This window comes from Rhinatrema bivittatum, unplaced genomic scaffold, assembly GCF_901001135.1.
Source record: "Rhinatrema bivittatum unplaced genomic scaffold, aRhiBiv1.1, whole genome shotgun sequence".
Lineage (NCBI taxonomy): Eukaryota > Metazoa > Chordata > Amphibia > Gymnophiona > Rhinatrematidae > Rhinatrema > Rhinatrema bivittatum.
Window position 1 is genome coordinate 1353 of NW_021820840.1, and position 13004 is coordinate 14356.

At 44.3% G+C, this 13004-nt stretch overlaps 1 protein-coding gene across 1 annotated transcript in view; it reads right to left on the reverse strand.

Moving 5' to 3' along the window:
• Positions 1–1117: 1117 nt before the first annotated feature.
• Positions 1118–13004, reverse strand: part of LOC115082207 (rho family-interacting cell polarization regulator 1-like) — a gene marked incomplete at its 3' end in the record, with an annotated part of 140839 nt that continues 128952 nt past the window's right edge. Inside the window, exons 15-20 of the mRNA XM_029586458.1 lie at positions 10275–10449; positions 3922–4057; positions 3662–3823; positions 2903–3061; positions 2444–2640; positions 1118–1201 (exon numbers count right to left, since the gene is read on the reverse strand). Of these exons, the coding sequence (XP_029442318.1) occupies positions 1118–1201; positions 2444–2640; positions 2903–3061; positions 3662–3823; positions 3922–4057; positions 10275–10449 (913 nt within the window). The remainder of the gene's footprint in view (positions 1202–2443; positions 2641–2902; positions 3062–3661; positions 3824–3921; positions 4058–10274; positions 10450–13004) is intronic.

A 13004-nucleotide genomic window follows, 5' to 3' on the forward strand; every position in this document is an offset into this window, starting at 1 on the left:
TCAGCCCCACAAGCAAGAACAGAGAGTGAGTTCTTCACCTTCCTTGTAGAGAAAAAGGTCCCCCAAATGACCCCCACACGGAGGGACACATGTGCCATGCCAGCTCTTGTGATTTTTCAGCCACAGCGGGACAGAGCTGCTTCCTGCAGTGCCACACGTGTTTTTTTTCTTTTTTTTTTTAAACATGATTTAGAGTGACACTGTACCCAAAATAGTCAAAAAAGATACTTCCCTGAAGGAACTTCTGGCACTGGGGAAAACCGGAGCTGCACAGGAGGGAGTCAGCACCACTGACTATCAAACTCACCTGAAGAACCGAATAGAAGCCAAAGAAGGGCCACCGACCCGCTGCTCGCTCTACTCTATCATGGGGATGGTCCTAAGTCAGGGCCTAACATCCCTGGAAGTAAGCTTCATCTTCACAGACTAACTGCAGGTTTTTTGCACCTCTACCATCTGCTGGAGACAGAAATACTGAGGGACTGCAACTATGTTAAGTAGCAATGTCAGTAAAGCTTTTCTTTGGCCTCCATCTGCTAGTAGGCAGGTAAAACCCATGCATCTGGACTGATCTAGGGTATGAACAGGAACAGCCTGATACTACCAGGGCTGGTGTGGAATTAAAAAAGTGTGCAGCAGTATTACAGGCCTCCACAAACATAGGAATCTGTGGAAATGCTGCTCTTGGAGGAGGAATATTAAATAGGAGTTAACCAAGCAAGCGCCAATAATTACATTAGCATCTCAAAGCGGTCTGGAGACGACAAAACACAAGGCTGAAGTTACCAGAACACTCCAAGGTGGCACTCTGCCAAATGGTACGGACCTTCACCATTTAAGATACATAACTAGACATATTGCTTCTTCTTTTGCCTAAGTGGCAGATCCCTGTCTGCTCTCAGGCACTCTAACAAGTTGCTCCATAGACCCAATGCTCAGAATGATAAATGGACTAGCATTCCATCCTCCTATGAAGTAAGAGCTGGCTGGTCACATGCTCACAGGATGCTCAGTGCTTTCATCACAATCTGTATTCCAGCCCCTGCATACTGCTCTGGAATTTCTGACATCCTATGGGGGAATGAACTACCAGGACTAGGAGAGGGGAGAAACTCACCTTGATGCACCCTAACGCCACGCATCCTGAAATCCGCATCGATGGCTCTTCATCCTCAAGCTGTTCCAGGAAACACACAAGTGCCTGTGTAAGAAATATACAAATAAGTGGAACTTGATAAAACACCGTATGGGGCTAATTTCCAGCTGTGCCAATGCACCAAACAGAGAGACTAATTCCCAGTAACAGCAGCCCTCCAAGGAACCAGCAAAAGCAAATTCCTCAATAGCATTGCAGTCCGAAGAACTGACTGAGCCCCACATGCACCAATGCTTCATGAGCTGAGAGGAGACATATTCCCAGCCGCATGATACCTGAAGCAGCCGAGCAAAAACAATCCCAATCAAAGCCGCAAGGAGTTTGAGGGGAGACTGATCCCCAGCTTCACCAATGCCCTATAGAGCCAGGCAATGATTCATCCTCAGCTGGAGTGTCCGAACCTAAGGCAAGCCTAATGCCCAGCTGCACAAATGCCTAGGCATACTAACACCTCAAGGAGCTAAGAAGGACTAATCCCCAGCTGTGAACCACAAGTCAACAAGCTAGAACTAATTCCTAGCTGTATCAATGCCTCAGGGAATCAGGAGAATGAAAATCTAGATACCGGGGGTGGGGGGGGGGGGGGGGGGGGGGCAGGAAACCCTTCACCTAATAACTTTCCAGCTCCTCTCAATCATTTCCTATGTCCTGGGTCTCATTTTCCCCTACTAACGTGTCCCCAATCTTAACCCCCTCCCTTATTATTGTTCACTTTTCCATAAAGGTCAGGGGAAGCTAACTTTCAAAAGTCGTTTACCTAGGTAAATTAGCTGGCTGAAAACTGCCCAGCCCTTACCCAGGTAGGACAGGAGAGGGATGTAATACAGACCAAAATCACATACAGTGCGGGCCCAGAGGCAGTGCTGCCATTTGGAACCATTCTCCTGGTCAGCTGGGGCCAGCCATGCTGCAGAGGCAGTGTTCACATCCTCCGGAAGTGGGTTGTGGTCATTGCTCAAGGGTGACACCTACTGGCCAGATTCAGGGCCCATGGGCCCAGTCAAGGATTAATCACTTCAATAACTAGACTTGGGGGAGGGGGAGGGGGGGAATAGGGGGAAAAAGGTAAAATCCCAAGGTAATTGCAAATAAAGGTACTGGTTCCAACTGAGCAGAACAGGAGAAAATTGCCAGGTCAAAAAAAATAAGACAACTTCAGAGGTTGTCTCCGGCATTATGGAATCATACATGACACCATCCCTTTTTCCTTATGACATCACAGTGTTGGCAAGTCACAAGCACGGTGATGTCAGCAGGTGAGGAGGAAGATTCTGGAGCGACTCGTACCCTCTCTCTGAACTTGGGGCTTTCAGAGAAGCTCCGAAGCAGCGAGGCCACGGCTGCAATGACTTTGCTGTTCCCATTGGTGAGCAGCAGGCTCAGGGTCTTCAGTCCTTCTTTCTGTACCCGACTGTCAGGGACTCGCTTGAGGGCCTTCAGCACCACATCCTGGTCATCCGCGTTCAGGTTCTCAATGAAGATCACTTGCAGGGAAGAAAGAGGCAGCAGGAGGGCCAGTTAGTTGGGGACAAAACGACTACTTGGATTCAAAGCCTGCCTACACCAAAGAAAGAGAAGTTGAACTGGATTCCCTGCTCTGGAGGTGCTACCAACGAAGCTTTGAGGGAGAGGCAAGCACAGAAAGGCATTGTAGGACTTAACCTATGAGAGCTATACGGGAAAGAGCTACACCTTGCAGGAGGGCAAAAACAAAACCAAAACAAAGGAAATCTTATTGGACAATACCTTCTTCTGCCAGCTCCATGATGTATGTGTCCAGCGCAGATATGCTGAGAGATTCAAAGTAGCTCCAGTATTGGAAGAGAGTCAGCTGCTCACCAGGCCCGCCTCGCAAGCGCTTAGGAAGCTTCCGGTCCAGGAGCTCTTCTGCCAGTCTCACAAACACTGTCAAGACGCCAGAACAGAATCAGAGCCAGAAGCATAGGGAAGGAGGGCACCGGAACGGAATAGAGAGCCACGAAAGTCACACAACGCAACACTACAACAAGAATCATCACAACCAGAACTATGAGAAGCAGAGGAAGGGGCAACGCCGGAACAATCAGAATCGCAGGGTAAGAAAGCAGAACTAGGAACATCAGAAGCAGAAGCGGGAGGGAGAAGGGAGGAACCCAGCAGCAGCAGTGTGATTATAGTGAGATCATGCCTCATCTCCACCTATTTCCGACTCTGTTAACCCTCTAACCTTCCAGCCACTAGCTCATGAATCACAGCAGCATTTTATCTGGCTGAGGGACACAGCTCTTCTCCACCCTCATCCTCGCATTCTAGTATAATAGCAACCTTAGAGTGGCCGGCTGGTGTCACCGTCCAGCAAAGCTGAAGCTTCCCAGTATCCAGCTGTCACCAGGAGGAGGGAACTCAAAATGCGAATGCTGTGCCTTCAGGTTTGGAACAGCTGGCTATAGCTTGGGGTTGGAGGCAGGGGTGGCAAAAGAGGAAGAGAAGTCTGTTGGGTCTGCTGTCAAGGAGGACGGATCTTACCCAACTCTGCCAGTCCTTGCTGTCTCTCGTTGATGCGGGTTGCATGCTGGGAGCTGAACCCCTGCAGAAACCTCTCCACAGACGTCGAATAAACATTGGGGGGCTCTATGCAGTGGTTCCAGGTCACCAGGATCCCCTCTTTATGCGTGGAAAACTGCACAACTGACAACAGACGGAGGGCGGAAACAATCAGTTTTATCTTTATTAAACAATTAGAAGTCTGTTCCAGTACCTGCCCGTATGACTCTTCCTCTCCTTACCTTCCTCAGCTGTGTTCCCCATCCCAGATCTCTCCTCCATCAGCCGGCACACGATTTCCATAACCTGTGCTTCCTTCATCAACTTGTCCAAAGCGTACATCTCACGGCACCGGAGGGGCCCAAATGTGCCCAGACGCTAAATCAGAGAAATAAATAAATAATAAAGTATGAGAGCGAGGGGATCCTGTCCCTTTTGACAGAGAAAAGCAAACCTGCCTTTGGGCCCTGAGATCCCCTGTGAGAGAAAAAAAAAAAAAAAAAACAACCAACCCTCAAACCACAGGGTATGCTCAAATAGAACAATTTTATATGTCTGGTATGCCCTTATCCGCCATTCCTTGGCAACCCAGGAAAATGTGGAGGAGTGCATGTCAATGTTGCCAACCACTAGACACACCATGCACATATGGGACAGTGGAAGGGAAATTAGTGGGTAAAAAGGATTATTTCCATCTCCCTAATTTATTCCATAAGAAGAATTTTATGCCTGGGTAATCTCTTCTAGCGTTTCCGACGTGGAAATCGTGGTATAACCTGCTTAGAGCACACATGGGGAGGGGATTAAAATACTATCATTTGTTTCTCTATGAAGAGATTATAAAGGGTCTGCCATGGAATTTTGGCATATAATCACTTATCCCATTTCTATACGAATCACAGCCTCACTTCTGTCTTGAACTTGGGAAAGTCTCTTTGAGGGGTTCTGCCTCAGCACCATATATTTCCAAGAAGTTAATTTCTAAAATATATCAATTGCTAAATGCCCGACTTACTATAACCTCACCATTCATCATATCCTGGTCTAATGACCTACCTGTAGACCTTAGTCCAGAAGCTTGGTCAAACATTTAATCTTCAGATTAGTAAAGCTTCAGTATCTTCCAACATAGTAGAGAATGGATATAAGATCCTTTATCTATGGTACTACAACGCCTGACAGGCTGCGTAAAATGTTCCCTGGCAATAGTGGCTTGTGTTGGAGGGGGATCAACAAACAAGATAGAGGCCAAATGTCCTTTGTAAATATTTATTGGAGACTAAAAGTGCCTGACTCAGGCCGAGTTTCGCCACTGTCCACGTGGCTGCCTCAAGAATCTGAACATACATATATTGTTCAGTATACAGGTCTGAACAGCACCAGTCATTTCCTATCAGCTCGAAAGTACTCAGCAGTATAATCTCCACTTATCATTATACTGCTGAGTACTTTCGAGCTGATAGGAATTGACTGGTGCTGTTCAAACCTGTGTTCCGAATTATATATGTATGTTCAGATTCTTGAGCAAGTCAGCCCCTGAGGCAGCCACTTGGACAGTGGCGAAACTCGGCCTGAGTCGAGCACTTTACGTCTCCACTTCAATAAATATTTACAAAGGACATTTGGCATCTATCTTGTTTGTTGATACCATTAAGGCTTTCATAGATCGCCTCCCTTCTTGTTTTGTGTTGGAGGGGATGCAAGATATTAGGAACCTTTATTCATATGTGGGGGTCAGGGGATTGTAGTGCTCCATTTTGGAAAAAACTGTTTGACTTGATTTCACTTATACTAGATACACCAACTCAGATCACTATGGACATTGCGCTACTGAATAACTTGGAGGGCCATGAAACTATTTTCACGCATCCTATTTGTATTCAAGCTTGTATGGCTACACGGATGGGTTTGCGAATACCTGGAAACAGCCCAAGGGACCACAGTTTCCAGCGGTATTGAGAAGATTGGACTATTTCTGTACGATGTCTAAAATAACTGTGGAAAAACATCACACCCTTCAGTCTTTTCATCGAACCTGGGATGTCTATTTACAATGACGAAACACCGAAGATCATTAAGGTTGCATTGACTATGGAGGGGCGTCCATCAGGATTTTAAGAATGCAATGGATAGTATAGTTGCATATGGGACGATCTGTAATATGAACCTTTATGTAGGGGGGGGTTGCATAGCATCAAAATCTGAGCTGGGACTTCTGCAGTTTTTATAAGACTATACCAGATGATTTAGTTTGGTTGGCTGGTGAGAACAGGTGGGAGGGATTTGACTAGGGGACAAAACATGTAACTTTTGGTGATATTTTTTCTTACCAATTTGTTCTCTCTGTAATATTTGTTACTCACCAATAAAAATGTAAAAAAAAAAAACAAATAAAAACCCCACAACCCACCAGGTATGATTAACCTGGATTTCCTAGTAAAAGAGCACCATGACTCCCAATGATTACAGAACCAGGTGCACATTTAAATGGAGCACCCAGCCCAGCACTTAATTCATAAGAACATAAGAATTGCCATACTGGGTCAGTCCGAGGCTCCATCAAGCCCAATATCCTACTTCAAACAGTGGCCAATCCAAGTCACAAGTACTTAGCAGGATCCCAAAAGGTTGTTAGATACCATGCTATCATCACCAGTGATAAGTAATGGCTATTCCTCAAGTCTAGTTGGTTAGAAATTTATGGACTTCTCCTCTAGGAACTTGACTAAACCTTTTTTAAACCTAAGGTAACTGCCTTAATCACATCCTCCGACAATAAATTCCAGAGCTTAATTGTGCACTGAGTGAAAAAGAATATTCTGTTTTAAAATGTGCTACCTAATAACTTCAGGGAGCATTCCCTAGTCCTTGTTTTGAAAGAGTAAATAACCAATTTACATTTATCCTTTCTATTCCACATAGGGAAAATTAACCCGCACTATAGTTACATGATGTTTGGTTCCATATTAAGCATTATCTCCCAGGAAAAGGATCTGGGCATCGTAGCGGACATACTTTGAAATCCTCAGCTCAGTGTGCGGTGGTGGTCAAAAAAGCAAACACAATATTGGGAATTATTAGGAAAGAAATGGAGAATAAAACAGAGAATGTCATACCTTTTTAATGCACCATGGTGAGACTTCACCTAGAATACTGTGTGCAATTCTGGTTGCCACAACTCAAAGATATTGTTGCATTAGAAAAGGTAAGAGAAGGGTGACCAAAATGATAAAGGAGATGGAATGATTCCCATATGAGGAAAGGCTATAGAGATTAGGACTGTTTAGCTTGGAGAAGAGATGGCTGAGGGGAGATATGATAGAGGTCTATAAAATCGTGGACATAAGAATTTGCCTTTCTGGGTCTGGGCGAGGGTCTATCAAGCCTAGCATCCTGTTTGCAATAGTGGCCATCCAGGTTTCCTGGCAAGTACCCAAACATTAAATAGATCCCATGCTACTGATGCCAGTAATAAGTATCGGCTATTCCCAAGTCAACTTGATTAATAGCAGTTTATGAACTCCTTCAGGAACTTATCCAAATCTTTTTTTAAACCCAGCTCACTGAATGCTTTAACCACATCCTCTGGTAATGAATTCCACAGCTTAATTGTGTGTTGAGTGAAAGAGTTCTCTCTGATTTGTTTTAAATATGCTACTTGCTAACTTAATGGAGTGCCCCCTAGTCCTTCATTATCTGAAAGAATAAATAACAGATTCGCATTTACCTGTTAGAGATCTATAAAATCATGAAAGGACTCGATCATATCCCTCCTCAGCTGTGTCTTCTCCAAGCTGAACAACCCTAACTTCTTTATCCTTTCTTCATAGGGGAGCCATTCCATGCCCTTTATCATTTTGGTTGCCCTTCTCTGTACCTTCTCCAATGCAACTATATCTTTTTGGAGATGAGGCAACCACAATTGCACACAGTATTCAAGGTGCGGTCTTCACCATGGAGCAATACAGAGGCATGATGACATTCCCTGTTTTATTCACCATTCCCTTCCTAATAATTCCTAACATTGTTTGTTTTTTTTGAATGCTAAAATAGACCCTCTTTCAAAAACTGAAAAAAGGATCCACCTGAAGAAAATAGGTAAAAGCATAAGCATTGTCAAGTTAAATATAAAACAATGATAAGGCAGGATAAGAGAGAATTTGAAAAGAAGCTGGCCTTCCATCTTTTTTAATAAATGGAATACATTTGAACTGGGCTTACAAGAAATTATTTTTAAACAATAACCATGCCTGATGTAAACTTTTAACCTCTGTATCTGCACCGTTCAGTTTTTTTCTAACTATTCTCCTCATTTTATTAAAAGTCTCCCTTTTGAAAGTTTAATGCTAGAGCTGTAGATTTACTCAGTGTCCCCTTTCCAAATCATTAAGTCAAATTTGATGGCTCTATGATCAGCTCCACCATTACCACCTCTCACACCAAATCCTGCATTCCACTAAGAATTAGGTCTAAAATGGCTCTTCATCTCTTCCCGGACCAGCTACTCCATTAAGCAGTCATTTATTTAGTCTAGAAACTTTACTTGCCTCGCATGTCTTGATGTGACACTTACCCAGTCAATACTGGCATACTTGAAATCTCCCATTATTACTGGGCTGCCAAATTTGTTAGCTTCCTTAACTTCTTTAGCATTTCATCATTCATCTGTTCATTTTGTCCAGGTGGACGATAGTATACTCCCACTGCTATACTTTTCTTCATCACACATGGAATTTCCGCCCATAAGGATTCTATGCATTTAGTCTCCTGCAGGATATCTTGTTGATTTCTATGCCATCCCTAACAAAAGTGCCACCCCGCCCCCCAAGTTGATCAACCCTATCATTGCGATATAATTGGTACCCTGAGATAGCATGTCACAGACTGGAACAGTTCTCAGGCATGATGTGACATTTGCTTGTTTCATGTGCATCTAGTCTCAGCTAGTGTAAAGCTGAAGCCAAAATGCATAAAGGACCTGCTGCTCTGCAGATCACGAAAGGATTAGTCAAGGGGTGTGTGCGCTTAGAATCTAGGAGGCAGTGGCCAGTAAAAACAGGGCTGAGAGGGTAACATGTGGGATGTAGTTTAACTGCCTGTAAGTGGAAACACAGCTTTTATAGGGGTCATTTTCAAATAGGATCTATGCACATAAATAGCGCAGAGGCGTTCCAGGAGGCAGAAGTGCATTATTTTTCATTAAAAAATAAAACAAAAAACTAAAAAACATGTGCGCAAGATACTGTGCACAAGTTATGCCCTGCTTGGAGCAGGTGTTACTTTGTGCACGTGCTCCTCCAATTACCCAAGGAGTCTCAAAGGAAATGTATGCATGCGAGTTGGCTTGAAAATACTCTGTAAAGTCTGCGTGTACAATGCAGACACAAACTTTGCTGCTATGCGAGCTGTCTGAAAAAGTTCCCCCTTCCAAAGCACAGCCTCCAGTTTCTTGTGGCATCTTAGAAGCAGATTATGTGACACCTAATGCGGGTTGCGTAAAGTTAGTATAGTTTTGCATATTAAGGAGGCAATTTCCAAATCTGCCCGTATAGATGCAAAATATGATCTGGGAGATCAAATGCAAACTGAGCACAATTTTCCTTTGAAAATTGCCCTAGGAAAATATTTCCCACCCCCACCACCACTATCTGAGCAGAATGAGATGCTGAGAGAGTTAGGATCAGGGAGCTAAGCTATGAACCAGTAAAATGAAATCCCAGTACTTTCGCTTGGAAATTTGGAGCAAATGGCGTAGACAGAAAGCACCCACAGACTTTGTTCCAATGCAGGCATTCCACTAGGTCTGTAAGATGCAGAGGATACTGTGATATCAGAGTATAAAACATACTGAAATAACAGAGCGCTGAGTTGGTGGTGGGGCGTTACTCTATGTTAATGAAGGCACAGAGTCAGGTAAGGTTAAAATGTTCTGCAGGAAACAAACTGGACTCAGGGACCTTTATGGACAGAAATGCCACCTGAGACAGGGAAGGAGTATGGTGGTGGTGAAAGACTGACATGAAAATACCACTGGACAGATTGTTAAAGGCAAAGACTTCAATTTCTCTCATATGGATTAGGTGAACGTCTCATCAGGACATGCTAGGGAGTTTTAAGTAGATAGATGCCATAAATGACTGTTTCATGCAACAGTGGTCCTGGGACAGATAAGAGGGGGAGCGATTTTAGATCTAGTTCTCGATGGAGCACAGGACCTAGTGCAAAGGAGAGGAATGGTAGAGTTACTTGGCCATAGCTATCATAACACAATCAAATGTGACAACCACTGGAGGGAGAATAATAAATAAAACCCTACTTTAGTAGCATTTAATTAAAAAAAATGTCCTCATATTATAGTCTTTTTTTTTTTTTTTAAGAAGGAAAGTAAAAGGAGCGGAAGCAATATCTGTAAGTGTGTATGAAGCATGGAGTTTGTTGAAATGCATCATTTTTAAAGCCCAGGTAAAATGTATTCCCCTAAACATTCTGGGGGAATAAACGGACATTGCAGACTTCCAAACATTCAGTATTGCCAGATATGAAACATCTGGGTGTCTCAGCCAACAAGACCACCCCCACTTTGCTACGCACTCACCAGCAGCAGCTTGTTGCAGTTAATAAGATGGATGACTAGCGCCCTATCAAGAAACTCGTTTCCAGTGCTCAGTGGGTCGGAGCTCCCTTCGGAACCACTGCAGACACCAGCATCCTCAGCAACGGCCTCACCAGCAGCAGCTGCCAGGGCTCCAGGACGGGTGCTGCTTCCGTTTCTGCCAGGGAAAGAAATGAGAGATGTAAATCTACTGACAGGAAATGGGGCATCTCAAGTCGTGTCAGGAGAGATCCGTGAGCCTGATCAGGACTGAAGGAAACCAGACAGGCTGTCCCTCCGAAAGAATACAGACACCGGAGGCCGTCCAGAAAAGGTGGACCAGATTGGTACAGTGTCTGCACCAAAAATCCTATGAGATGATATTTAAGCACCTAAATATATATATGAAACTTAGAAGCAAGGAGATAAATAGGATACATTCAAATACTAAGGTATAAATAATGCACAAGAAGGAAACATTTTTTTCCAGAGGAAAAACTGCTCCGGGACAAGAGGTTACAGCAAGAGATTCAAGCAGGCTCAGGAATAACATTAAAGAATATAATTTTTCAAGGAAAGACCGGGATATAGATGGAAAGGCCTCCCCCACAGGAGGTGGTGGAGGCACAAACAGTAAGAGAAGTGAAGAAGACATGGATGAGCACAAAAGGTTCCTGAGACATGAAGAGAAAGCCAAAGATCAACTGGGGTCTATGACAATACAATAGGAAACAAACTGGACAGACTCAATGGGCCGTTTATTCTTCATCTGCAGTTCAATTTTATGTTTAGCCATAGCTCTCCACATCAAAAGAAAAACACTTTGTAAACAGAAAAAACAAAGCAACATCCTAAAGAAAGCAGATTCAGGCCAAAAACATTCCTTAATGCTCTGTTTTCACAAAAGGCTAGGAATACAGAGCCAAGACCCACCAACTCATCTTACTCAATCCCGGAATCCCAGGAGTGATGACCACCTTCGAGGTCTGATAACTGCATGCTGGAAAGAAGGCCTCCAGTTCCAAAGAGTCTTCGTTTCTCCATGCTGCATACATCTGGGGCAGCCAGCTCTCGTCCTCATTTATCATACATCTTTACCATACCAGACTAAACAGATGAGAAATATCCGCATGCACCTTAATTAACCTGAAACCATGACCTGTCCTTTGCACCAACTGGACCCGTTTCTTCTTGGTTACTCCAAATCATGGAAGTTCCTGACACTGGCCACCAGATGGTGCTGCTCTAATACTGGCACCAATATTCTCAAACTGTAGGTCCCAATGTTGAGTTAAAGTGAACTCAGTGGATCCACTGCAAAATGGAACTAATTCCGAGTAGCTTTAAAAAATTATGAAGTCAGAAAATGTTTGTAACCTGTTAATTTTCTTTTTATTAACAGTGCAAGTCAGGAAAGATAGGTATATTTTGAGCATAAGACTTGCCATGCTGCGTCAGACCATTGTCCATTAAGCCCAGCATCCTCTCTCAGACAATGGTCAATTCAGGTCGCAAGTAGCTGGCAGAACCCAAAAAGCAGATCTAATTCCTTTTACTCACTCCCATGAACTTTAAGGCCACCTGGCTAATGTTTTATGGACTTTGCCTCCAGGAACTTGGCCAAATCTTTTTTAAACCCTGCTGTGCTAGTTGACTTGACCACATCATCTGGCCACAGATTCCACAGCTTGATAATGTGCAGAGAGAAGAAGTACTTTCTATGATTAGTTTTGAATCTACTAGTAGTTAAGTTTCATGGAGCATCCCCTTGTTTTAGTATTATTTGAAGGAGTGTCCGCACTCGACGCAGAGTCAGGCGCATGGAGCACAAGCAAAACACGACACAGGAGCATCCACACCTTGGGACACAGAAGTTGCACTCGACTCCATGCAGCGCAGACACAAGTCAAATGGAGACTCCAAGCGAAGCAAGGCTGCTACAAAAGACGCTCTCAAGGTTTCTTAAGCCTCCAAGGGAGGATTCCACGCATGTGATGCAAGAGCTACGTTTGCTGCCTGCTCAGCAGTCCAGGAACCAGCAAAAGTCCAGGGACTGTCGACACCTAGAGTTCCCAAGGGGAGGGCCATCTTGCGACTTAGAAGTCTTGGTGGACGTTGAGCCTATCCTCCAGAAATTTGTGCTCAGACATGGTCCCCATGGGCGAGGTCCCCTTAGACTGTCTCATCGGGGTCTTCACATCATGACCTTCAAGTCTACTCAATCTCAAGTGCCAAATCAGAAACATGGAGAGCCCCACCTTCGGGAGCCATTGTACTTCAGGGATAAGAGAGATGCTGAAGAGCCTTTCAGTGTTAGGCCCCCTTCATTCTTTAATCTGATATATACCGGGAAGCCATACCACAGCCTCGTAAAAGGCCGCATCCTCATCACCATCTGAAGTGGTGATGCGGCCTATTCTGAGATCTCCGAGATGTAGCTCACAGAAGCAATCCAACAAATTTTGGCCATACTGATAGGTTTCTTCTCATCCTGCCACCTGAATGTCAGTCCCCCAAGTTTCACATTCCTCCAACTGAAAGATACAGAGGAACAAATACAGGACTCTCCTAAACCAAGAGAGGAAAGTCCAGGGAGCCCGAGGTTCCCTGAGAGTTCCCCTGTCCAGGTGGAAAAACCGGGCAAGGCAGACTTCCCCCGTTGTTTATCAGTCTCCACCATTATCACAAACCTCTTCTACGGGTCTCCCATCCAATGAACCAGAGGACCCTCCA